The 24,005-nt window shown below is 54.0% G+C and overlaps 9 protein-coding genes across 9 annotated transcripts; 4 read left to right on the top strand and 5 right to left on the bottom strand.

Annotated features, from left to right (window-relative positions):
* Window positions 1-231: 231 nt before the first annotated feature.
* On the bottom strand, window positions 232-3,170 carry QC763_103290 (uncharacterized protein). Its single transcript, XM_062906887.1, has 5 exons — window positions 3,113-3,170; window positions 2,289-3,042; window positions 1,156-2,220; window positions 783-1,096; window positions 232-727 (listed from the first exon to the last, which is right to left on the bottom strand). The coding sequence occupies exons 2-5, from the start codon at window positions 2,420-2,422 to the stop codon at window positions 666-668; spliced, it is 1,575 nt and encodes a 524-aa protein (XP_062769782.1). The 5' UTR covers window positions 2,423-3,042; window positions 3,113-3,170; the 3' UTR covers window positions 232-665.
* Window positions 3,171-4,124: 954 nt separating this feature from the next.
* Window positions 4,125-7,791, bottom strand: QC763_103280 (uncharacterized protein; the record flags this gene model as incomplete). The annotated part of the gene is made up of 4 exons (XM_062906886.1): window positions 6,609-7,791; window positions 6,413-6,538; window positions 6,042-6,359; window positions 4,125-5,981 (listed from the first exon to the last, which is right to left on the bottom strand). Exons 1-4 carry the CDS (start codon window positions 6,891-6,893, stop codon window positions 4,125-4,127), a joined length of 2,586 nt encoding a protein of 861 aa, XP_062769781.1. The 5' UTR covers window positions 6,894-7,791.
* A 156-nt stretch (window positions 7,792-7,947) lies between these two features.
* On the top strand, window positions 7,948-10,757 carry NGG1 (Transcriptional regulator). Its single transcript, XM_062906885.1, has 2 exons — window positions 7,948-8,684; window positions 8,882-10,757. Exons 1-2 carry the CDS (start codon window positions 8,183-8,185, stop codon window positions 10,525-10,527), a joined length of 2,148 nt encoding a protein of 715 aa, XP_062769780.1. The 5' UTR covers window positions 7,948-8,182; the 3' UTR covers window positions 10,528-10,757.
* QC763_103260 (uncharacterized protein) lies at window positions 10,694-13,564 on the bottom strand. Its single transcript, XM_062906884.1, has 5 exons — window positions 13,183-13,564; window positions 13,004-13,028; window positions 12,697-12,775; window positions 11,080-12,628; window positions 10,694-11,014 (listed from the first exon to the last, which is right to left on the bottom strand). The coding sequence occupies exons 1-5, from the start codon at window positions 13,190-13,192 to the stop codon at window positions 10,974-10,976; spliced, it is 1,704 nt and encodes a 567-aa protein (XP_062769779.1). The 5' UTR covers window positions 13,193-13,564; the 3' UTR covers window positions 10,694-10,973.
* Window positions 13,565-13,659: 95 nt separating this feature from the next.
* QC763_103250 (uncharacterized protein) lies at window positions 13,660-17,728 on the top strand. Its single transcript, XM_062906883.1, has 2 exons — window positions 13,660-15,839; window positions 15,889-17,728. Exons 1-2 carry the CDS (start codon window positions 14,670-14,672, stop codon window positions 17,572-17,574), a joined length of 2,856 nt encoding a protein of 951 aa, XP_062769778.1. The 5' UTR covers window positions 13,660-14,669; the 3' UTR covers window positions 17,575-17,728.
* A 190-nt stretch (window positions 17,729-17,918) lies between these two features.
* Window positions 17,919-20,162, bottom strand: NOC2 (Nucleolar Complex 2 protein; the record flags this gene model as incomplete). The annotated part of the gene is made up of 1 exon (XM_062906882.1): window positions 17,919-20,162. One exon carries the CDS (start codon window positions 20,160-20,162, stop codon window positions 17,919-17,921), a length of 2,244 nt encoding a protein of 747 aa, XP_062769777.1.
* Window positions 19,215-21,356, top strand: VPS28 (Vacuolar protein-sorting-associated protein 28; the record flags this gene model as incomplete). Its single annotated transcript, XM_062906881.1, has 2 exons — window positions 19,215-20,571; window positions 20,697-21,356. The coding sequence occupies exons 1-2, from the start codon at window positions 20,488-20,490 to the stop codon at window positions 21,354-21,356; spliced, it is 744 nt and encodes a 247-aa protein (XP_062769776.1). The 5' UTR covers window positions 19,215-20,487.
* A 79-nt stretch (window positions 21,357-21,435) lies between these two features.
* Window positions 21,436-23,097, bottom strand: MDM12_2 (Mitochondrial distribution and morphology protein 12; the record flags this gene model as incomplete). The annotated part of the gene is made up of 1 exon (XM_062906880.1): window positions 21,436-23,097. One exon carries the CDS (start codon window positions 23,095-23,097, stop codon window positions 21,436-21,438), a length of 1,662 nt encoding a protein of 553 aa, XP_062769775.1.
* A 369-nt stretch (window positions 23,098-23,466) lies between these two features.
* Window positions 23,467-23,841, top strand: QC763_0004010 (uncharacterized protein; the record flags this gene model as incomplete). Its single annotated transcript, XM_062905093.1, has 2 exons — window positions 23,467-23,622; window positions 23,686-23,841. The coding sequence occupies 2 exons, from the start codon at window positions 23,467-23,469 to the stop codon at window positions 23,839-23,841; spliced, it is 312 nt and encodes a 103-aa protein (XP_062769774.1).
* Window positions 23,842-24,005: the final 164 nt, after the last annotated feature.

Below are 24,005 nucleotides of genomic sequence, written 5' to 3'. Positions count from 1 at the left end.
TCTACTGTCCGTCATGAGTCGGATTGTTCATGAAGAAACTCGACTCTCCTGACAGAGCTTTGTTTCCCGCCGTTGTCATGCCATGAAGGAATCTCCGTCCCCAAATCTGGGCACAATGTCGGACGTATCATCCACGATGAGGCGATATTTCATCGCAACAAACCATCTCACCAATTTCAAAAAGCGAGGGGAAGTAGCACCTCACATGATCGGTCTTTCCTTATTCACCTAGACAGGTCTAAATGCTGTGGCTGATCGAGACAATTTGAAGACGCCGCTGATAAGAAGCTAGGAAACTCTAATTCACATCCCCAAACACAAGGAAAGTACCATGCAAAGCAGAAACCCAACCCTTTCAACAACAAAAACCAGTCGGCAGTATCCTACTTGGCAGCTTTCCAACCCGCCCGAATGCCAAAGACGAAAAGAAACGAAAATGACTTGTCAACAAATGAGCGAAAGAAAAGTACCGAAAACTGCCAACCCAGACGCCTGCGTTCGATCTCACGAGATAGAAAGAGGAGTGCTTCATGCAAGCCGTCCACAACATGACCAAAGAACTCTGTCAGCTCTCCCCGTTGCACACAATCCGAAAACCACACCAAATCTCCAAAAAAACGGGTATCTTGTTCCTAGCCCACGACGCCAAAAATGCGAAAAGAAAATCATCCGACATAGGTGCCCAGCCGGACACCAAGCTGCTGGTCGAGCAAATAAACATAACGTTCTGGAGCAAACATATCAGTGACAAGTCCACGCCATCTACACTCGGATAGGCTTACCAGCAATCTTCCACCTTCCAGCGCAAATGTGCAGCATGTTCTTCAAATCGATAACCTTCTGAAGCCAGTCCGCCGCCATTTCGAGCTCCGTTTCACCATGAGAAATGAGCAAAAGCGATGCATAGTACGCCGCAAAAGCCCAGAAAGGAGCCACCCTCCCCCGTGCCAATCGCTCTTGGAAACTCGGCAAGTTCGCCGCCTCATTATGGAGGTACGCGATAGCCTTCCTGATATTCTCAGCAGGGCCGGTAAAGCGCGGATCGGTCCCCGCCGATCCAGCAAGAAGGCCAGATTGGTTGAGTTTCAGCATGGCTCTAAAAGTCAGTCAGGTTTGGCCAGATGACGCTCGGTGAAAGGAAACCCGAATACTTACATCAAGTTGGTGCTCATCGCCCCGCTCCGGTCGCCAGTACTCCACGGAGTCTGGAAGACGTCGAGAGTGTGCTGCCAGACAGCATCCGAGAGTTCCTCGTGGCGTTCCGACAACATCAGCGGGCTAAGAGCGGTGTTCAGATTGAACGCAGATGTTGCCTCGGGGAAAACCATGCCGTCGATATGGTGAGAGTTGCCGTCACAATATGCTGCACCAACACTCTGGATTTGAAGCTGCGATGGCGTCGGCGCAAATTGGCCGAAAGTTTCTGGCTGGGGTATCTCGAATTCGAGCCCGAGGGTGGGAGCATGCAAGGGGAACTTGGACTCCTGATATGCAGCATGAAGATGGTTGTCGATATACACCATTGCCCACCACAGGATCGAATGGAGCTTGAGGATCTTTGGTATAGTTGCCATGTTGTTTGGGCCCCAGTACGACTTATCCTGCCAACCGAGAGCGCGGCTCATCTGGAAACATCGCCCAACAGACAGATATGCTTGCTGTGGTAGAGCCTGAGTGTACTCGTACATGGCGACTAGGAGTTCGGCCTGCAAAAAGGAGGTGGACATGGGGCGGCTACTTTGGCTCTGGACCAAACTCAAGAGCGTTTTGGCCGACAGATAAACGGTATCGCCCATCGGTGTCGGGCCCGGGCTCGAAATCGTTGGACGGGAGATCAGCGACATGCAAAGTATCAAAACACATGTTTCCGCTGATGGGCTGGTCCAGAAATCCTCCCGTAACCTCTCGAAATTTGAACGATCGATAATGCTGAACCAGCTGGCGTTGGGGCCCTCGAAAAAGGCCAAAACCGTCTGTTCAACACCCTGGCGACTATCGAGAATGTCGATAACACATTGGAGGGCGTACAAGTTGATATTATCTGCCGACCGAATGCTGGCAACCAAAGAAGGACGCAGATTCCCACCCCAGGCTAATGGTGATTGTCGATGAAGCTGGACCGGATTCCCAAGCGGCGAAGACACTCCTCCATACAGATACCCAGCCGTCACAGGATTTCCAGCAACAATGTCGTCCTCATGCTGGCAGAATTGATATGATCTGCCCGGTTCAGAAAGAGGCCCCTGTCAGCAACGTTGATATTCGGGAAGTGGGGGCCGAAAACTTACTCGACACAACGACTGCACGACGGCAACGCTTTGTCACACTTTTTCTTCTTCCTCTTGCAGTTGAGACAGACTCTCGATGCTTTCTGGACATCCGGTTGAGGGGACGTCGTCACAGGTGACGATGCGTTCGACATATTTGGGGGTTGTGACGTATCAGTCAAGCGGCGTCGAAGTTATAATAGGGTACAGGATACCGACGGATATGACCTGTGTGGCCATTTTCGACAGACGGCCCCATCGCGAAGTTATTAATACAAAGCAGACAATTGAGGCAGCCTCGAAGAGATGGAAGCATCCGCGATGGATCCGGCAGTGGTGCATCATGGATGGAGGAATGGTTGCCAGCCCTGCACAACTGCCCTACAAGGCCCGGTTCGAAGCGCAGCAAGTTACTCAGAGCCACAAACGGTTCTCAGGGCTTCCGGACGGCAACCCGTTGGCTTGGAACTGATGTGTTGCTATCATTGGCTTGTTGGTACTACCTTCCTGTCAGCCCACCAATGGGGAGGTGGCCTTGTCCCAACCCTTGCTCCTATAACGAGGCTCAGCCACTCGCCTACTCGGGAGCCGACTACCGCGACCCTCTGCCACATCACCACATCTACCAACAAGAAACATAGACAAAATCGACAAAATCGGAAATAAGTGGCTTTTTAAGCGCCATAGACGCGAGAGAATAACCTCCGATTGGCCGGAAAGCTGCTATCTGGAGGAGAAATATCGAGAAGCAGATCTCGATATCGAACGTGGTACCCTTGACGACAACTCACCCACCACACCTTCAGTACACCAGCCCCCTTGACAGCGATGAGATGTTTGCTCACCGCGAGTGTATGGTGATGCCCGAAGCTTCCCGTGACATCCGTTAGGCTTTCTGAACAGTGAGATGGAGGGTGGAAGGGCATGCCATCATCATCACTCTCGAGCCAAGCCACTGGTGGATGTTGGCAACGTACTCCCAGGGAGCAGTGACATGGAATTCGTCGAGCTCTGCAGATCACATCGATCATACCGAGTGGTAGGGGCTTTGATGAGGATCAAGAGGCCCGATCTCCAACCTAGTGTCCGCATGGAGCTGCTTTCCACGCCAGGCCAACAGACCCGTTCCACCAATGGTGAAGCCGGATTGGACCGCTCTCTAGGTCCGAAGTGTTTAGATGACTGTGTCCATGGTTGCATCATTGTTTTCAGAAGCCATAGTTTGGCCAAAACACCGATACACTCAAGTGAGCCAGCCAACCCCGCCAGCATTGACATCAGCCATCATGAATTGCTCGCCTCACCATATCGTGCATATGAACGGAGCAACCCGGGAACCTTGCGCATCAGGCTGACACAGGGCAGAAAACTAGAATCCAGGTAAGCTTTTTTTGTTTCCATGTTTCGTTTCTTGCTCTAGTTTGATAGCCCCACCTTGAATGACCTTGCCGTCAAAGATCGAGGATCACGATCTGATTGATCAGCCCTACGGTACTGTCAAAGTAGTGGCTTATGCGGCGTGGGACCTCGGAAGCTAGCGTCGCCGCTGCAGGTGCTGTAGCGACGTGCACAGCCACAGCGCCCCACGGGAAACATTGTTTCCGGGCGCTAGGCGCACGAGCCATTTCGTGGGGGACGGATAGACAGGGGTCTGGGAGTTATCAGATCTACTCTGAAGCGCGTGTGTCGTCATGTTCAATGCTGTTGGTTTAGTTGTGATCATTCAATTCTGTTTTTTATGATTAGGGAGTTCAGGCTTTAAAAGCAAACAAAACAAGAAATCATTTCATTCAATCGCTGTCTCTGCCACGCTCAATTTTGCTGTCCCTTATCTCCAAGAAACCCTCAAACCATGCGTCACAAGCTCCAAACATCCACCTCCTCTCCGCCAGTTCTCTGCTCCCCCTCGCTCCCCCCCGGCGTCGGCGGCGGCAGGTTATCCACCTTGGTACAAACCCAGCAGCTGGCATACATATTCACCCGATCGATACACTCTCCCACCCCCCTATTCCCCACCCTCTCGCCCACAAACCCCCTCTTTTCAAACTCCTTGATATACCACGGCCTCAAAGCTGAGCTCCTCACCAGGACCCTCCCACCCGTCTTCAAGGCCCTGTTAACCTTTTCAATCTGCCTCCCCGCCGCGTCTGTGTCCGGGTCGAACCAATCCATGCTATCCATCAGCACCGCTACTGTCACCGTCCCAGGCGCCATTCTCGCAATCACCTCGTCAATCTCATCAGTGTGTATCCTTAACCCCTCAAACGCCCCAGGCTGGGAAAGTTTCTTGTGCGCAGCGTGGGATAGATAATCAGGATGACACTTCTTTGTGAACCCCCCCGTCATGCAGACGAGGTAGTAAGGGTTATCAACCGCAATGTGCGTCTTTTCAACTACAGGGTCAAGCGTGTTGACCATGTAATGCCATATCGCGTGCGCCCTCGTGCTCTTGGCCAGGCCAACCTTCACGGCGCGGCTGCTGCCGTGATCGGCCTCGATCATGGCGAGCTGGTTCTTTGGCACGCCGAGGGCTTTCCAGAGGAAGGCTTCCGTGCTGACGAGGAGGTTGCTCACCAGGGGACTGAGCAGTGCAGGCCGGATTTTGCTGTGCCAGATCTCGCGTTGTTCGATGAGGGTTTTGCTGTTTAGGAGGGAGGTGACGGCTGAACGGCAGCGAAAGAGACGGGAGGTGTATCTAAATGCGCGGATGGCGTGGCGGGAGCCGCCGGTGTCGTATAACCCCCTGGACGTGGGGTTGGTGAAGATAAAAGAGTTGTCGAGCCAGTACTGGAACGCCCGGCTGGAGAGGTGGGGGGACAATCTTGTGATAAGAAGCGCGCGGAAATTTTCGTGTTTGCCCTCGCCGAAAATCTTCCAGAAGTCGGCATGAGACAAAGCGGTGAAGGAGGCTGCTTTTAGCTCGAGGAGGTGGTTCTGGCTGGGGTTCAGGTCGATGGCGTGGATGCGGGCCGGGGACTGCAACGCGTACGAGAGGATGTTGTCGCCCGCGCTGGTGATGGCGAGCACGACGTCGTCGCGGCCGAGCTTGAGGATCTCGCGGTCGACGCGGGAGTCTTCCCAGGTGAAGGCGTAGATGTACTCGTTGTTGAACTGGGTGTGTTTTGGGAGCTGGTCGTCGTAGTAGATGCGCCAGTGGTGGTTTTGGTAAAAGAAGGAGGGCAAGGGGAGGTTGGCGGAGAGGTTTTGGATGGCGGCGTCGAAGGCTTTGGAGCGGATTTCGGGGGCTGTCCGCTCTATCGCGCGGGTGAGTTTGGCGGTGATGACGTTTTGCTGCTTTTTGCTGCTGTGAGAGTCGGATGGGAGCAGGTAGGGGGACTCGGTGGCTAGGGCGTCGATTCGCTGGATGATCTCCTCGGGGAGGCTGGATGAGGAGAAGGGCTTCTTGTGACAGCCTAGCCAGACGTAATAGGGGATGGACCCGAGAGCGGTATTGCGCAAGTTGGCCGTGAGAACGGTGCCGAATTTGTACTCGAGGTAGTCTCGGCGGGCGGGCTCGAGAGCAACACGGTCGAGATCGAACCAGGCCCTCCAAAAAGTTCGTGAGAGGTAGTTGACGTGACGGCCGATCATACCACCCGTCCAGTTGCGGTAAGTAAAGTCAGCTTTGGACTGAACGTAAAAGTCGACAACCCCGAGAAGTCCATCCGGAGAAAGAAGGGATGTCAATGAGTCAATGACGGAGTAATAGTCAGGCTGTTGTTGTTCATGTCAGTATCCCCTGTGATGCTTTCCGAGGTTGACTTGGACACCCACAATCATGGACAAGCTGTAAGACATGGTGATCAAGTCAGCACCGCCATTCTCGGGACGCTTCTGATCAAAGTAGCTCTTGGGAGTTGAGGACCCTGGCGATCCTGGACCGGAGAGACCATTTTCATAGTCTTCCAGCCGGAATTTGCGAGCGTCTTGGCATATGATTTTGACGTTGTCCCAACCGAGGCGCGAGAATCTCTTCTCTGCTACTGCGCAGAGCGACGGTGAGAGGTCGACAAGATAGACAGTGCTGAAGAATTCAGGGACGTTGACAAACTGCGACATGGCCTCGATATTCCAGCCTGTGCCACCGCCAACCTGGGAGGACGTTAGATGGTTTCAAGCGGCGGAGAGGACAGAGTCTCTCGTACATCGACCCAGATACGTCTGCTTCCCGCCTTTCGGCTTTCACTTTTGGCCTTGTGAAGGAGCTGAGCAGCCGCAAGGGCCAGCATGTCCTCACGGCCTCTGAGGAGTAGCTTTCTGGTCACATCGTACTGTGGAAGCATATTGGTCAGTGGGACATACTAGGTACATTTGAAAGCCTATCATCTTGGGGAGCCGTACCGCTGAAGCCTGGCCTGCGTAGAAGGACTCGAGAGCGCCTTGCTGGTTGGCTTTGCCACTACCAGAATGCGGCTTGAAGAAGCAGCCATAACAGAAAAGGAGGAGCGCGCTGACGAGGCCCGGCTCATCATCATCCTGACGCTTCTGATCCGACTTCTGTGAAGCCCTCTTGTGGGAAAGCTTGATAAGACCGGCGAAGAAAAGTAGGCCGCCGGTGATGCCGGTAAAGAATGCATGAAGGTTGAAGCCAACGAGGGGCAAAATGTTACCACCAAGAGAAGCCATGGTATTCTCTCATTATGGATGATGGAGAAATAATGGTTGAACACAAAGATATGCTAGGTACTGCTGAGAAAAACAGAAGAACCCGGGGAAGAAGCAAGTGAGCAACTGGGGGGAGGGGAGGGGGTATAAAACTGTGCAACCTTTCCTTCTCCGTTGTTCATGGGTGAGAGTGAAAGGCTTGTGATCCCCCACAACGCATTGCGGATGGTGTAGCCGTTACCAATCGCTCTGACACGAGGGTGTTCATTTGTCAGTCTGCTATAGTAGGGGACCTCGAAGGTACACCCTGAGAGTTGAGGCAGGATGATGATGAGATCATCGAGACTGCAACTCTTGAGCCGCTGGCAACAGAGCCACTCATGTGCCAGCTTTTGACATGGTGCCCAGTTTGCTGCTCCATATGGGATCGTCAGTGTTGGTTGCCATGCAGACAGGCGGGGTTCTATGGCAAAAGAGTCACTTGGCATCGTTGGCCCCGTGTTTTGAGGCATATCATATTGATACCCATGGTACCATGAAAATGCAGCATGTGTTGAAGCTGTTGTAGAACGTGCGAGGTGATGGGGAGATGCAGGGTCTCCTCCTTGGCAAGCTGGTGGGGTTACTCCAGCACACCAATCGGGAAAATGCTTGCGGCCACGGGAAGGGCTCAATGGCGATTAAAGGAGCAGTGCTCATGAATGAAGCTTTTCTGCATCTGGGGATGTGCTTCCCATGAGAAATCTTGTTGAAGCCGGCCGGCAAGGCTATCCTACCGTGGTTTCCCCTCTTTCAAGTGTGTACCTAGGCTGTATATTGTTGGGCTCACTGACAAGCTGTACATGAAGCTGACGGAGTTGTTTGCGTGACACATGAATCCACGTAACAATAGATCTGGAACCTGAATAGTAACGAAGTGTACTCCGTCGTAGTGTATGGAATGAGCGTGAAGAGGGCTCAAAATATGATCCTATAAGCTTGCTGAGTCATCATCAGCGCACGGACTCTCACATCAGATGGCGGGACGAGTTGAGACAGACAGGGATGCAATGCGCCTCGTTTGGCGCCCGCGATCATTGGATGTGACGTGCAGCTCATTGAGCCTCCAGCAACGTCAAAGTCTCACAGCTTCGGAAAGTTCACCAAACATCACCAGCCCGTCGCGCATCTCGGCGCGTGTCTGATCTGAATGCAACAGATTCCGCGAGACCTTTCAGCACGCGATCGGTGATACGCGACACGAGGTACGGCGTGTAGATACCTTGCCAGGCAAGACACTGCACAGTGCTTCCATAGTGCCCTGCTCAAAGATGGCTCCATCGAGCCAGAAGGGTCCGGGGAAGAAGGCGGGCGCGGGGGCAATCCGCTCCCAGTCACAACAGCAGCAGCAGCGAAGTCGCAACACCACCCCCAGTGCCGCATTGCCCTCGGCCAGTCTGCCACCCATCGACAATGTCGAAACGGACCTGCTGGAACTCCGCTTCGAAGTCTTCCGGAACCTGACCTTTGAGGACATGGTTGATCCCTCGACCTCCAACACCGCCATACCCGATTCCAAGAGCCTTGATGGCCTCGTCTCCCGACTGCAGAAGCTGAGCGACGTCATTGACAAGCGCGGCCTGAATTGCGACAAGGGCATGAGACTACTCGCCCAGAGCCGCCGCACCAGGCTCGATGAGCTGGCTGTCGAGCGGGGGAGGGAAGAGGAGCGGAGACAGAAGGAAGCCGATGAGGAGGAGCGCGAACGCAAGGCAGCCAACAAAAAGAAGCGGAAAGCGACCGACAGTCTGGCGCCCGGAGGGAGCAACATAGGTCAGTCATGGTCCAATTGTCACATTCAGGAAGCTTCGTTTGCGTCCAGCTTTCTTCCCAATTGGCTTTCAGCCCTCTTCTTAGCACTGCAGGCGTATTCCTCCGAATTTTCATCATCCAACAACACCACCAACACCAAGCGACCCAAAAGCGATGTACAAATGTCTATGTGAACCAGCATTGACCAGTCATTTTAGAGCGGTCATCCCCTTTACGAGAGTCGACAAAACCCCGAAAACTATCTCGTGATAACGATTCCGCTAGCTCGTCGCTGTCGCCAGTCGCGCCAAGCAACATGGACGCCGATGACAAGACCAAGACAGAGGAGAACGAGGACGAGTCGGACTCTGACGATGGTCGCCCACCACCTCCCGCTCGGCCACAGGCCAATACGTTTGGCGATGATCCTTCAACCTTCCCCGACCCAACCGTGTACGAGATTCTTCCCGTCCAACCTGGCATGACCGAGGGCGAAATAAAGGAAATATACTCGGTAGCCGGCTACCCTAAAAGCGACCTTGCTGATCTCATCGCTGGTGACCCTCCAGACAAGGATTTCAGCAATGCAAAGCCTAGCAATCAGATCAACTTTAGCACTTTTAGCACCTTTATCGACCCCTACTTCCGGCCGTTCACTGAGGAGGATCTAGCGTTTTTGAGAGAAAGAGGGGATCGCGTGACTCCGTTTGTCATGCCGAAACGTGGCAAGAAGCACTACACAGAGATCTGGGCCGAAGAGGATGGAGCGATGGCCATCGACTCTGTCTCTCCAGGCGGCCGGGAGAAACTCCCTCCTAACCAACCCCGCGGGAGTATCGAGAACATGGACGACGACGTTGCCGAAACAGACAAGCTCTCCGTCGGCCCACTCCTCTCCCGTCTTCTTTCAGCGATGCGCCCCGAGCACCGCGCTCCGCCAACAGAGAATACCAACGGCGTCAACGGCGACGGAGACACCATCATGAACGGCACCGCCAGCTTCGACTTTAGTTTTGACACCAACCCCCCTTCCAGCAGCCAACAACCCAACGGCACCAACGGTGTAAACGGCCATGTCAACGGCGTTAACGGCACCACCCCCGATTCATCTAACAACAATAACAACAACAACAACAACAACAACAACAACCAACTCCCTCCGGCTACTTACATGCCCGAATCAAATTCGGAAGCCTGGAAAAAGGCCAGCCACCCAAAACTAGACTACACCCAAGTCGACGAGCGCATCAAGCAGGAACTCCGTCACATCGGGTTCCTCCCCTTACCACCCAACCAATCCGACTCGTCCAACGCGGCAGGCAACGGCTCCCAACCAGGACAGCCGGACCCGACAACAGCCGAATACGACGGCCACTACGACGACGAAGTCGCCGCCCGCCTCCGCCTTCTCCAATCCCGCCTCCGCGAGCAAGTCCTCGTCAACGGCGCCCGAAAAGCCAGACTGACAGAGCTGGTCAAGGAGCGGATGGCCTTTCAGGAGTATACCACCATTTTGGAGGATTTGGATTCCCAAGTCCAGGCGGCGTACCTCAAGAGGACGAGGACGATGAAGAAGCCCAAAAAGGCGAGGCCGGGGCAGTCCGGGTCGGCGGCTAGTGCGGCTGCTGCTGCGAGCGCGGCTGCTACAGCGACTGCCCGCCCGGGGATAGGGGATCTGACAAAGACGCTGATGGAGAGGAGGAGGAGGTGGATTGAGAATATTGGGACTGTGTTTGAGGATGAGGCGCTGACCAAGGTGCCGAGGGTGAGCGAGGAGGGGAGCACGATTTTCAAGGCGGGGGAGATGGGGGAGTTGTTGAGAAGGGAGAAGGAGGCTTGGGATGAGGAGGTGGAGGAGGAGTAGTTTTCCTTGTTTTTGGGCGTTGGGGCGAAAGGGAAAGACTACATACAAAGCAATGGATATCTGTCAGCGTTGGGATTTTTCAAATCTATTTTTTTATACAGCGTAGTCTATCACTAGGCTTGTCATCAGGGGGCATCTAATTGGGTTGGGGCAGGCAGGTATTTTGTTCTGTTGTGCAAGATGGTTGTTTCCACAAAAATGTAGCAATTGAATCGTTTCCGGCTTGTGAACTAGTCCCGTGACCCTTTTTTGATACTATCTAACAAAACACGACGCTACCTCCCAAAAACGCCAATCATCTTCTATGCTGAATAACTAAATAACAACCAATGTGATTCAAACAGAAAAGAAAACACAAATGACGGGGTATCATCCATCGCTAAAAGTTCGCCTCCAAACAAGAGTCAAGACACCAGAAACAATCATGAAAACACGAGAGCAACTACCTAGTCAAAACCGGGAAATATCTTGGTGCGCATTCGTCGCCCTGGAAAATCATCAGTTTGACATCCTGCCTGCCTTGCTGGTTGGTGTCCGCAAAGTTTGACTTACACCTTGACGAGCCAGCCTCGCCATCATCAAGCTCGCTGCCGGCTAGCTCTCTCATTCTCTCACGCGCCAACGCAGTTGGTTTCGGTAATGCTGGCGGCGGTATCGGCTGCGGTGGTGTTTGCTGTAACGGTCCCGCCGATGATTGAGCTGTCTCATCTGACGGTTGCGATGACGCTTGTGGTGGAGGTCGGTTGGGCTGTGATATTGATATTGTGGGTTGGCCTTCAACAGGTTTACTCCGCACCTGAAGTTCTGTCGAAGTCGACGATGTAGGACTTCCGCCATGGAAGATCTTGTTTCGAAAGGTTGCCGTCCAGCCTCCTGACCTGCCGCCGTCGGAGTTGTCGGCATCGTGATCGTCAACTTGTCCCCGTATCTTTCGAATTGCCCGCTCTCGTTTCACCATGTGGTTGGTGATCTTGGGGCAGAAGCCGGGAGGTAGCATGCTAGCTTTGCACAAGGGGCAAAGTGAGCTGTTCTCGTTAAGAAACTCATCGATGCACCCCGGGTGAAATATGTGGCCGCATGGTAGTTCTCTGATGATCGTGACTCGATTTTGGTATGGCTCCAGGCAAATCTCACAGTAGGGTTGATAATTTGTTGTGACCGTTGCGAACGGCCCACTCGGACTCTTTTCCGAAATGGTTACAGAACGAGTTGTTCGGGAACACCTTCGTTCTGAGTGACCATGACTGTCCCGCCTGCTCCGCGATCGTGGGGACTTGGCCGACCGTGGAGACGTAGGTGGCGGGCTGGCATCTGGTGGCTCATAGTGGTAGGTGAAAAGGGGGAAGCTTTGAATGTGCTCCAGCGGCACTGTGAGTCTTTTGATGCCCGTGACTTCCAGGTTGACTTCGCCCGCAATGACTCTCTGTCGCAGGGAGTAACGCCGACGGGCCTGAACAAGGTGCATCAGGAGCGACGCCGAAACAATGACGGCGAGAAGCACGCCGACGACAATGAGGAAGTACAGCCAGGTAGCGAAGGAACTGGGGGGCGTGCTGATAACAAGCTCGGTCCATATGCGAGCATAATCCTCTTCTTCGGCCTGGAAGCGTGTAGAAATGTTATATCCAAAGGGCACTTCGGTCAGGTTGCCAGAGTAGAGACTGAGGTGTTGCATCATGACTTGGCCGGCCATACTCGAGACAGCATATACAGGGTAGCCACTCTGAGTCCTCCATTCAAACTCTTCCGCAATGTTCCACATCTCAGACTCAGCAGAGGGCGGGGCCTCGGTTGAGTTGCCAGGGAGATAGAACAGAAACCCTCGAACCGGTGCTGTGCGGGCAGAGGCCAAATAGGCCCGTGAGCATCGAGCATTGATCCACGGCGCAATGGCAATAAGATAGTAGTTTGTGGGAGGAAGGCTGGATTGTCGCACGACTGATGGGGGAATGTGCAGCGCTGTTTCTTCTACGCATTCATGGCCGTAGGGGAGATCCGGGACATAAAGGAGACCTTGGATGATGCCATTTGTGGTGCCGGCGAACCTGCTGGAGAGCACCGTGGTGTTGCCTGTATATCGTGAAGAGTATGCCATATGGCCCTGAGCAAATGTTAGTCTCGAGACTCTAGGTAGGCAGGCAGCAAGATTGTTGATTTCGTGAGACTTACAGACAGGGCCGTGACGTTCCGAATGACGGTGGACGACACGGTGCCGACACCGCCCCATGATGGGTTGCTGAACAAAAGGCTATCACCACCATGAATTAGTGGACAGCCTCGGGGTAATAACTTTTAGTGGTGATACAAGATCTGATAGGTGAAGGGGACGGTTGAGGAGACACAAGCCGCACCACGGCAGGGTGACGATAGCGGCTGGTTGGTAGAGGATGGTGGAAATTCACGTCGTCAAGCAAGCAAGCAGACGAGGGGACTCCTTGGACGCAACAGGGAAGAGGCATGAAAAAGGCAGACGTACACAACATTGCGGATCTCATCGACAGCTGTGAGACGTCAGTTTGACTGGGTCTTGACAATCTACCCCGGGCTTGGCGCAAAAAGCTTGGCTAGCCAAGATGAGATAACCTTTGAGGCTGGAACCCATCGCCAAGCAGGTCGGAAGACGGGATTGGGGGCTTCTGATTCGATTTGACTTACACATGGACATTGTCGAACATGGCGAAGGGGGCGTCTCAGACCCCCCGAGGTGATGAATAAGGCATCCGCCGAGGGTGAGGCAGCGGCGCAACTGGGAGTGAGATTGGGGGACTGGAGGAGGTCTTGGGATGGGATCGCCTGGGATGAGGTTGGATGGGATTGCACGGTGCAAAGAGAACAGAGAGAGAGGGCGCTCCCGAGCCAAGAAATGCAGACGGGAGGGTGCGGGTTTTCAGGTGCCAAGGGCCTTGGCGGGAGAGCCTTTCCGTGCGTTGGGTGGCCATGCTCAGAAGAGTTAGCGCCGTTGCCTCGATGCAGGGTATTGAAGGGGCTTCACAGGGGTCCATTGGCTGGTGCCCTGGGAGGATGGATGGATGGAGGGATGATGGAGGGGGGCAGGCAACGTCGGACGGTTGTGGACGTCCAAGGTCGGTCCCCACTGATCAAATCATGAAATCCGTCAAATCACTGATGGACGACACATCAGACACATCAGCTATGGGATACAGTCACAGAGCACAGAAGGTCACAGCGGTACACAGACCAAACTCGTACGTCAGTCACCCTGAGGTCCCGGATGGCCGGGATGACAGCTGGCTTGTCCCTTGTGTCTGCTTTTCAACGGCGTCAAAAGTTCCCAGCCACGGATAGAGCATACGAGAAAGGGTGAAACGGCGAGGCGGAAATAAAGTTTGCAACAATGGATCCGTTGGGTGTGATGCAATCAATATCTAGGATTCCAGTTCCCGGCACTCGGGGGGTTTCGCGGTACGGAGTACGATGGACGGCTTTCTGATTTGGGGGAATTTTACCGAGCTTTGGCACGACTCCTCCAATTCCGACCAGCGTCATCATGGACGGAGTATTAGTCACAGCTGCTTCCACGCTCTGACTTGACGCCCGGCACTAGCAGTTTATTTTTTTTTTTTTTTCGTGACTAGCGCCTATACGCAGGGCACTTTGATAAGATCTTCGCTGGCTGCGATGGGAGCAGAGGGCGAGGTGAGAGGCCCACCAAGAGAACGCTTCAAGATGACAACAACTATGTACAGCCAATATGAACAGCTGCCTAGAAGCTGACACTGTCATGATATTTCCATGATTTTCATTGGAGGCCTCTTGCCGTTTTATTCATTGGGATGGAGCCCGTGGAAGGAACACTATGTCGTTGTTGGGTCAGCTTAATTGCGGGGTCGCTCCCTAGCTCAAAGAAGCCGGCTGGCAGTACGATGGCACTTACATCACCTCTACCACACTTTTGGCTTTCATATCAACCTATCAGATGCCCGCCTTGTATGTAACAATGCAACACCCAATGCTCAGAAAACTGTTCTGTCGTTATCACCGAGCCCCTGACGGCCAAGGTATTCTTTGCTCCAGTTTAAGCCACGACAGAGTGACCATTGAGAGTACAACACAACACGCAAGGCTGCTTGGCGTTGGCACAGACAGAGTCACAAGTCCCAACCCACGCAGCCCCCTAATCTATGGACCCCTCATCTTATCACAAGATCCATACTGAAAACTTTATCAAAATTCAAACTCTGGCTTCTTTAACTCTTATTGTTTTCGACTCGCAAAGTGGTAGACAAGTTCTAGGGCGACTTGAAAACAAAAACACCACCATCATGGCGCCCCTCGCCAGTGAGCCTCGCCAGGTTCTGCACATCCTCAACCACGCCAAACGCAGAGCTTTTTATGGCCTCCTCATCGAGATCACAGCCTACATGCGCTCCCAGCTCGAGCTCAAGGACCTTCCCGCATTGCATGTTCATGACAGGCCGTCTCCTCTGCGCATTGACCCCAACGCCCGAGGGAGCAGCATCATCGACGAAGAGCCGACACTAATCCAAGTGGATAACCGCAACTTTGTCACCCAACCCAACCAAGAACTCGCCCGGATCACCGCCGCGGCGCTTGAGCATTTTGACAAATGGAGAGCAGAGACACTGACCAAGCTTAAGGAGCTTCTCGCCGCCCAGGATGATGCCAAGACCATGGATGAGAGGCGGAAACGGACCGAGAGGATGAAGCAGAGGAAATCTGCGCCGGCAGCAGCGGAAGGGAGTTTGATTGACTTCGGTGGAGGGGGTTCTTCATCAGTGAGAGATGATGAGGCAGTTCGGAGGGAGGGGGTGGCACGGCTTCAGCTGCATTGGCATCCTATTCCCACAAGGTTGATCACCATCTCATACGAGGACAGATTGGAAAGTCTGAGTTGCATACTGCTGGAGTTGCTATCCACGGGTCATTACACAGCTGAGTCGAGAGCTTTGGCTGTGTATCTCGCCTCGGCTCTTGAAATTCCGCTGGATGCCTTGAACGCCGAGGAGATTGAGATTGCAAAGGCTATGGTAGAAGGGTCAGAAGAGGCTGCCAAACAGCAGAGGACGAGGACCATGTCCGCTGACGCTGAAGCCAGGAAGAGGCAGCAGCAAAACCAGGCTGGCAGGTTTCTGAAAGTTGGCTTGGCGTCTGTTGCCGGAGCTGCGCTTATAGGAGTCACTGGTGGACTTGCTGCGCCAGTCGTAGCTGGAGCCATCGGAGGTCTCATGGGTACTGTTGGGCTGGGTGGTGTTGCGTCTTTCTTGGGCATCTTCTGGATGAATGGAGCCCTCGTGGGCGCTCTATTTGGTGCTTTCGGAGCCCGCATGACGGTAAGTGTTGTAACTTCACTTTCTGAATGCCCGTGGCTGACGAAGGTAGGGTGAAATGGTGGACAAGTACGCCCGAGATGTCGAGGACTTCAAGTTTATTCCGCTGGTAGATGAATGGGGAACCCGAAATGCAGCAAACAACAAGAACGCCAGGCGCTTGAGAGTAACTATAGGCATTAATGGCTGGCTAACCACCAAGGACGACATCACGAAACCGTGGCGGCATCTCTCCGACGACGCCGAAGTATTTGCGCTTCGGTACGAGCTGGAGGCTCTTGAGGGGCTTGGCAAGTCTCTTGAGGAACTCGTCAACTCGTATGCCTGGAACACTGTCAAGATGGAAATCCTGAAGCGTACAGTCTTGGCAACTCTCTGGGGAGCTTTGTGGCCGGCCTATCTCCTTTCTATGGCTTCGACATTGGACAACCCGTTCTCTCTCGCCAAGAACCGGTCTGAAAAGGCTGGTGAAGTGCTGGCAGACGCCCTGATCAACAAAGTCCAGGGTGAACGCCCAGTCACCCTGATCGGATACTCGCTCGGCGCTCGAGTTATTTACTCGTGCCTACGCTCTCTTGCAAAGCGTCGAGCTTTTGGTCTTATCGACTCTGTCGTCTTCATTGGTGCCCCTGTTCCCTCGAATAGAGAACACTGGCAGATGATGCGCACCGTAGTGTCCGGTAGGATCTACAACGCCTACTCCGAAAACGACTACATTCTCGCATTCCTATACCGCACCACATCTGTTCAAATGGGCGTGGCGGGTCTTCAAGAGATCAAACACATCGAAGGTGTTGAAAACCTCAACCTCAGCGAGGAGGTTCAGGGGCACATGCGCTACGCAGGCCTGATCGAAAAGATACTCGCACGCTGCGATCTCCCCGTAGGCCAGGGCGTAGACAAGTCCATCGCCAAAGAAGCCAACGACACCATCACCATCGCCGACCTCAACAACCGACCAGACAACTCTGGCACCCTGATCGATTTGGAAGACCTCAAAATCTCCAGCCCTCCACAACAACCCCGGCGACCCAAACAAGACTCGCCACCCCCCTATTCCTACGCCCCTTCCCCCTCCACCCAAAACACCAACTTTGCCAAACTTCAATCCCAACCACCTTCCAGACCCAAGCAACAGCAAACCAGCACCACCATCCGAAGCTGCCCCATCTGCAACCGCAACATCTCCACCTTATCAGAATCCCAAGCCACAGCCCACGTCAACTCCTGCCTCGACGGCAACCAAGGAATCCCATCCCCATCCCCAACTGTCTTCCAACCAGGTCGCCACCCCCTGAGAAACAACCAACCCCAAAAACCAACCATGACCCGCAGCATGACCTCGCACCTCCAAACAGAAATGGACCCCTTCGGTCTCTTCTCCCCCTCCCCACCCCCAGGCCCGCCATCAAAACCCGCCCCTCACATCCCCGCCCCTCCTGACGCGTCTAGGTTCCCTAATCTGGTGAATCTGGATGATGCCAGGCCCCCGACGATCACCAGGGCGCAGACTGTTCCTGCGCAGCCGTCGGCACTGGCAAGGTCGGATTCCCCGCCTAGGGTGATCCCCTTGGCTGCGGCGTCAACACCGGCGGTGTATGAATCCTCGCATTATCAGGGGAGGAATTATGACACCGAGGAGGAGGTCGACACAGATGAGGAGTATGGAGGGGGCATCAAGATGGTGGATAATGATGATGATGAGTTGGAGTATGTTGATCCTAGGCCTATGGATTGAGTTCTCAAAAGGCGTAGTCTCGCACAAATGGGTTAAATTAGTATGGGTTATGAAAACATGGCACAAAAGACAGCATTAGTGAAAGTATAAGCAACAATAAAGGATACTCCCGGCCTTTTGATTATTACCAGGGTGTTTTGCCTATGAAAAGCAAGGTTTTGTACGCCGAGGCAAATGACACTAGAAACAACAGAAATCAGGTATCCCCACCAGATTCATACCAAAAATCCCAGTCCCCAAACCATCTACTCCTCCTCGTCCTCGCCCTCTTCCTCCTCCTCATCCGCCTCCAATTCCTCCTCATCAACATCCATCTCATCCTCCTCCTCCTCCTCACCCCCTCATCATCTCCCCCCCTCCAGCGCCTCCCTCTCCTCCTCCCTCCTCTTCCCCTCCTCCGCCTTCCTAGCCTCCTCCACAACCCTCCTCCTCTCCTCCCTCAGCTTCCTCTGACCAACAACAAACGCCCCCACCGGCGTCCTCTCCACCTCCAAATCCTTCAAAAACCCCTCCACCTGCGCCCTATCCTTGGGCGCAAACTCCACCTTGGCCCTCCTCTCCTCAATAAACTTGGCGTTGGCCTCCAGCTTCTGCACAAGCAACACCAAGCTCCCCCCCAGCTTCCCATTCTTATTCCCCGTCGACCTCTTCCTCGCCTCCTTCAACCACCTCTTGAGCGAGATCACCACCGGCAGCGAAAACTCCGGAAACGCGATGCTCTTGGCCCAGAGGACAAAAAACTCCGAAAGCAGCTCCACCACTTGCTCCCCCACGCCGTCCTGATAGACCCTCGTGCGGAGGTACGACTTGGGGGCCTTGTACGCGACAGCAAAATCCAAAGGCTTGAGGGTGGACTGCTTGGGCGCCTTTTTCATCTCTGCCGACGAGAGGACCTCCAAGAGGCAAGAGGCGAGGGGGATATAAGTGTCCGTCGCTCTCGACAGGCGAAGAAGCGAGCGGATGAGCTGGAATCGCAGGGGAAAGTAGATCGCTGTTGGGATGAGGCGCAGCACACCCAGAGTAACCTGCACCAGGGGGTAGATGAGGAGCTTGAGCTGGGATTCCTTTCCAGCTTCGGCCTCCTTCAGGGGGCTGCAGTGCTCGGAAAGAACGCAAGACCAGAAATCCAGAGCGTGGACGAATTGCCAGTTGTAGACGTTGTGGACTTGCTTGTTGTTGATGATGCTGTTGCGGAGGTGGATGGCGAGCTGGCGGATCGAGGTGAAGGCGGTGGTGTAGCCAAGAGACTGATCCAGACCCCAGAGCTCGGCGGCCGAGTTCTTCATCAGGTTGATGCCCTGGATTGTGTTGTGGTTGGTGTGCTTGCTGTTGTCGAACAACCCGCGGTAAGCTGCCTTGAGAACGGCTTCTCTGACACCCTTGTCGGAAACCACCGTGAGACGGCGGATCACTAGAAAGGCTGTTATCCTGGTGCTGTCGGAGCTGGCGGGTTGAGACCAGAAAGCGACAATAGTCTTGATGAGCACCTTGAGGAGCTTTCTGAAGGACAAGAGATAAGGAAGGAGTGGCTGAAGGGCGTTGAGTGTGAGCTTGACAGTAGCGTCGTCTGAGAGTGTGCCAAGGAGGCGGATGATGGAAGCAGCAAAGCTCTTGATGAGGTTGGACAGCGTCTTGAACTTCTTGGTCTCGGTCTGGACGTAGGCTCTGCCGGCGGCGGACTCCTTGACAGGGAGATGGTGGTTCAAGACTTCAGGAATGAGCTTGAGGGCCACCATCAAGATGTTGTGAAAGACCTCGGGGTTTTTGATACTGTAGCGTTGTGGGTTCTCCTCATCCTCCTCGTTCAGGTGGGCAGCGCAGCGAAAGGCAATCACTGTCTGCTTAGCAGCCTTGAGCGACTTGGTCTCGTTGAGCGCCTTCTCCCACTTGGCAACCATGGCCTTGGTCAACTCATGGGCGGAATCGTCAACCTCCTCTTCTTCTTGTGCCTTCTTGCCCTTCTTTTGCTTCTTCTTCGGTTGCTCGTCTTCCTCGTCGCTGCCGCTAAGCTCGTCGACCTCGTCGAGTGATGCGTTTTCGTCAAAGTCGAGAGCCTCTGGGTCGTTCTCCTTCAAGAACTTATAGAATTCGGGATCCTTCTCGGCGAGAGCGGCCATGGCGTTCTTGGACATGCCAAGATCCTCCTCATCCTCCTCATCGCTGAAGCCAGCCTCGCTATCGGTAACCACATCCTCCTCGTTGTCGGAAACATCGATATCGCTGCCGTCGCTCTGATCAGAAGTCTCCTCGCGGGCATTGGCCTCCCCGCGCTTCCGCTTTCCAAGAGCGGCAGTCTTGCCATTCTCCGTTGGCGCACCCTTGTCGAGGATCTCGAAACCGCCCTTAAAGAAATCGTCGACGCTCATCTCGGTTCCCTGCGTACCGGGCTTCTTGTTTGCTGGTCTCTTGACGGTGCCATCGGCTCCCTTGAAGAACTCATCGTCCTTTGCGCGCTTGGCCTGCTTCTTCTCCTTGATCTGCTGCTTCTGTTTGATCTTGGCGACCGCTTTTCTTCTTTCGAGAACACCACTGAGATGTTTTTGTTCGAATTTCTTCGTCGCCTTTGCGTTCTTCTTAGAGGCACCCATCGTGGCGAGTTATGGTGATGGAAAAAGTCGGCAATTGGTGTGGCTTTGCCGAACAGCCCCTTCAACAATTTGCTGGCTCAGAAGTCGCATGTCTCCAAACTTTTTTTGATGTTCCTGTCCGGGGTGCTTATCGGATTTCTTATCAGGCGGGGCGCTAAGCTTGGAATGTCACTAGCGCGGGAGCGGTGACTGGGATTCTGCCACCTTTGTTGCCCCCTTATCGGACGATAACAACTTCCCCCAACGTCGTCAGCATCCATCCCCCTTCCAAGCTGTACTTGTGTGCCGCGATGCGCTTGCGCAACTGCAGCGCGAGGCCTTCACCATGCTAAACAGGCAACCATATGCGCCGACACCGCACAGCTACGTGCCAAACTCTACGCTCTCGGCGACTATAAATCTCGATGAGGTTCGTCCCGTCGTGCCTTGCAATCACCTTGATGTCCAATCTGCCCCGCACCTGTTGCCAACATGTTGCTGTTGAGCACCATCACCATCAACACGACAACTGCTGACTTTTGCCTCCGATGCCAGGAAGTGAAACTAGCCGACACCCGCGCTGAGCGTGACCTTCAAGACTCCCTCGCCGAAATCTTCAGCATCATAGTCACCCTCGACGAGCTCGAAAGGGCCTTCCTCAAGGACGCCATCCCCGAAGCAGACTACACCGAAATATGCGAGCGCTCTCTCAAACAATACAAGTCCCTGGTCGCCGATGAAGCAGTCGCCCGCGCCTTTGTCGGACTGGAGGAATTCAAAGCAGAATGGGATCTTGAAGTGCCCCGCGCCACAGAGCGCATTCGCGTGGGGATGCCCTCCACAACAGTGGACGCATCTGCTGGACACCACGGAGGCGGCAGCGGTGGTGGAGGAAATGGTTCCAAATCTGAAAACTCGGGTGGTAAAAACCCTAGTGGACAGCTCATTCTGGAGGCGACGCAGGACTTCATCACGTTTTTGGATGCGTTGAAGCTGGGCTTGCTGGCAAAGGACCAGTTGCATCCTCTGCTGACGGATGTGATTCAGTCTGCGAACAAGGTGACGGATAGGGACTTTGAAAACAGAGGCAAGATTGTCCAGTGGCTGATTACGCTCAACCAGATGAAGGCTACGGAAGAGCTGAGCGAGGACCAGGCGAGGGAGTTGGAGCTGGACATCAACTCTGCGTATCAGGGTTTCAAGGCTACCCTCTAACGAATGAAAGATTCCATCAATCCAGGTCCACGATGCTTCGGTGACCTCCAATCATCTTGATTAGTGACAGGCCTATTAATCATACCAAAAACGTCCAATAACTAGGATACACAAACTCCTCCTCAAATATCCTCCTCACCTGCTCCAGCACAAACCTCTCCACCTTGCCTACATTCTTCAAGCTCTGTTTCCCGCTCTCCCGCTGACCGATCTCACTCTCGACTCTAATCTCCTGCAGCAACCCGCCCAGTTTTGTCGCCCCCAGCCCATTCCCACCACCTGGCGGTGACTTGAAACCAGTTTGTTTATCCCCCTCCCCACCATCAACTTCATTCTCCCCCTGTCCAACAGCAGCGACCGCGTCCTCCGGACTGAGGAAACAAAAGTGAACCCTCTTCCTAATCTTGGCCAGCACCCCCACCCCATCAAACGTCAGCCCGGTGATGGACAACCTGACGGGAATTCCGACAAAGCTAGGCATGGGGTAGTCGAGCAGGATGTCCGCCGTGAGCAACAATTTGATATCCCCCGCGTAACGTATCCGGAAAACGGCTTGCATGTCGTCTACCTTTTTTTCTCTCAGCTTGCGCTTCTCTTCCTCCTCTTCTTCCTCGGCTTGTTCCTGGGCTGAGGTTGCCAAAGGGGAGGAGGTGGCTGGGCTGGTGCTGCGCTGTTTGTTGGTTGTGGTGGTGTTGGGTGCGTGGACGTCTTCTGGGTCCGGGTGGTGAGAGGGGGTGGGTTTGTCGCGGGTTGGGGGGCGGGAGGGGGGGCCGGCGGAGGCGGCGAGGGTGGAGACGGAGTGCTTTTCTCGGAGGAGGGGGTGAACGTGGTGGGCGTGGTGGTGATGGGGGTGATGGGGGTGATGGGGGTGATGGGGGTTGGCTAGACCGGGAGGAGGGGATGGGCCGCCGGTTGAGGAAGGGGGGAAGGGGGGGACGGAGAGGACGGTAGGGGATGGGGGGGTGAGGCCCAGGGAGGGGTTGAGATCGATGGAGCTTTGGGAGGGGTTGCGGCGGTGGGTGGAAGGGGGCTGTTGGAGGAGGGGACGACGGAGGCCTTGGTTGGGTGCTGGGGCGGTTGATTGCCCGTCGACACCGCCAAAGTCTGGGGCGCCGTATTGGTGGAGGTTTGGTGCTGAGGAGCTGTGGCCGTGGCCTTCTAGCCAGGCGGCGCTGTTGAGGTGGTGAGCTCCTGCTACGGCGGCGAGTGGTGTTTGGGTGCCTGATAATCCCGTGGCGAATTGGGAGTGAAAGTAGTGGAGGTTGGAGGTGCCTCCCGGAATACCGGGCGTGTTGACTCGTAAAAAGGGGCTCCCTATGTCTCCTCCATTGCGTGAACCACCAGCACCAAGACCACCCAAACCTCCGAGACCACCAAGACTGAGATGTGGTGGGAGAGCTGAGGGATTATGAGCCCCAGCACCGCCAGCTAACACCGCTTCAGTCTGTCGCCGTCTTCGGTCATCTGCAATTTCCTCCTCATCCTCCTCACTGCCAGACTCTGATGCCAAGTCCGAATCAAGATTTTCCTCGTAAAAGTCTGGTAACGGGTCGGTGATATCCTTCAACTCAATCTCTGGCGGTATCGTCCCAAACTGAAAGTCATGCACGGTGACTGATTTGATGAAACGCGGTAATGGTACTGATTGGAACTTGGTGTGGATGAAATCGCGGATGTTGTCGGCAAGCTCTTGTCCATCAGGGCCGCCCGTGACCGTTTCCCAATTGAGATCGATGGACATCGCTTTGTTTTCAGGCAAATGAAACTGGTAACTCTCGGAAATTTAGTGGGTGTTTGATTGTCGTCAGAATGCCGGTTAGGATTCCAAGGTCTAATGGTTGAAGGTTGTCGTTACATGCAATGTAAATTCTCATTCACAAAGCCTGAAGCTTGAACTCTGACGTTTGGCAGTGGGGCTGACCAAAGAAAGCACTGAGAATCTCCTGCCAGATCTCGTCCCTAATCAACAATTCATTTTTCTTCACAAAATCAACTATCTTGCATTAAGTATCATATGAGATGCTCTTTTTTTTTTCGGATGAGCCATGGATGAGCTATGGAATATGTCAATTCATGCGATACTCCAGTGGCATCTACGGCACCATGACTGATGGCTGCTCCAGCTTACTTCACACACCGACACTCGCCTGACAACATTCATTGCCCACAACAACTCATGGAAGCACTGCTTCCGAGTGTGAAGCTGGTATCAGACTCTGCAATGGATGACCTTGTAATCATTCATGCAACGGTTGAAAAGCAGCAGGTAACGTCCTTGTGCCTGAACAGCAGGAAATGAATGCAACCCTAACCCTTCTCCGCTTTGTAGAGAAACTGCCGAGTGGGAGGGATCCACCGCCAAGTAGCCCCACCGTCTCCTAGGCAACAGCAGTCGCGCAAATCAACAAGCGGCAACAGCGTCCCACAATTCAAGTCTTTCAACAAGAAGGAGCGGTCACTGGCCATCGTTGCTGTTTCACCGTAAACAGCAGCGTCATCGCCCACACGTCAATCGCCAACCACAGCAAGTCAGCGTTATTATGAGGAATTGCTGTTAGTTCTGGCCTTTTCCGCGCTGTCCTTTCATCTCGTCAACTTGTGTTTTCTTTTTCCCTTCAAATACCCCTAAAAAGCAAAACACGACCAAAA

The sequence above is a fragment of the Podospora pseudopauciseta genome, chromosome 1 (genome assembly GCF_035222475.1).
Source record: "Podospora pseudopauciseta strain CBS 411.78 chromosome 1, whole genome shotgun sequence".
In the NCBI taxonomy this organism is placed as follows: domain Eukaryota; kingdom Fungi; phylum Ascomycota; class Sordariomycetes; order Sordariales; family Podosporaceae; genus Podospora; species Podospora pseudopauciseta.
Note: the sequence above shows the minus strand (reverse complement) of the source record. Positions and strands in the feature narration are given on the sequence as shown.

Bases quoted from the DNA above. Each gene is read 5' to 3' on its own strand.
- QC763_103250 (XM_062906883.1), top strand. From the start codon at position 14,670: ATGGACCCCTCATCTTATCACAAGATCCATACTGAAAACTTTATCAAA. The intron at 15,840-15,888 runs GTAAGTGTTGTA...TGACGAAGGTAG, and splicing joins CTTTCGGAGCCCGCATGACG to GGTGAAATGGTGGACAAGTA.
- NGG1 (XM_062906885.1), top strand. From the start codon at position 8,183: ATGGCTCCATCGAGCCAGAAGGGTCCGGGGAAGAAGGCGGGCGCGGGG. The intron at 8,685-8,881 runs GTCAGTCATGGT...CAGTCATTTTAG, and splicing joins GCCCGGAGGGAGCAACATAG to AGCGGTCATCCCCTTTACGA.
- QC763_103290 (XM_062906887.1), bottom strand. From the start codon at position 2,422: ATGTCGAACGCATCGTCACCTGTGACGACGTCCCCTCAACCGGATGTC. The intron at 1,097-1,155 runs GTAAGTATTCGG...ACTGACTTTTAG, and splicing joins GCGATGAGCACCAACTTGAT to AGCCATGCTGAAACTCAACC. The intron at 728-782 runs GTAAGCCTATCC...TGTTTGCTCCAG, and splicing joins TGGAAGGTGGAAGATTGCTG to AACGTTATGTTTATTTGCTC.
- QC763_103260 (XM_062906884.1), bottom strand. The intron at 12,776-13,003 runs GTACGTCTGCCT...TGGTGGTGATAG, and splicing joins GATGAGATCCGCAATGTTGT to CCTTTTGTTCAGCAACCCAT. The intron at 12,629-12,696 runs GTAAGTCTCACG...ACATTTGCTCAG, and splicing joins GGAACGTCACGGCCCTGTCT to GGCCATATGGCATACTCTTC.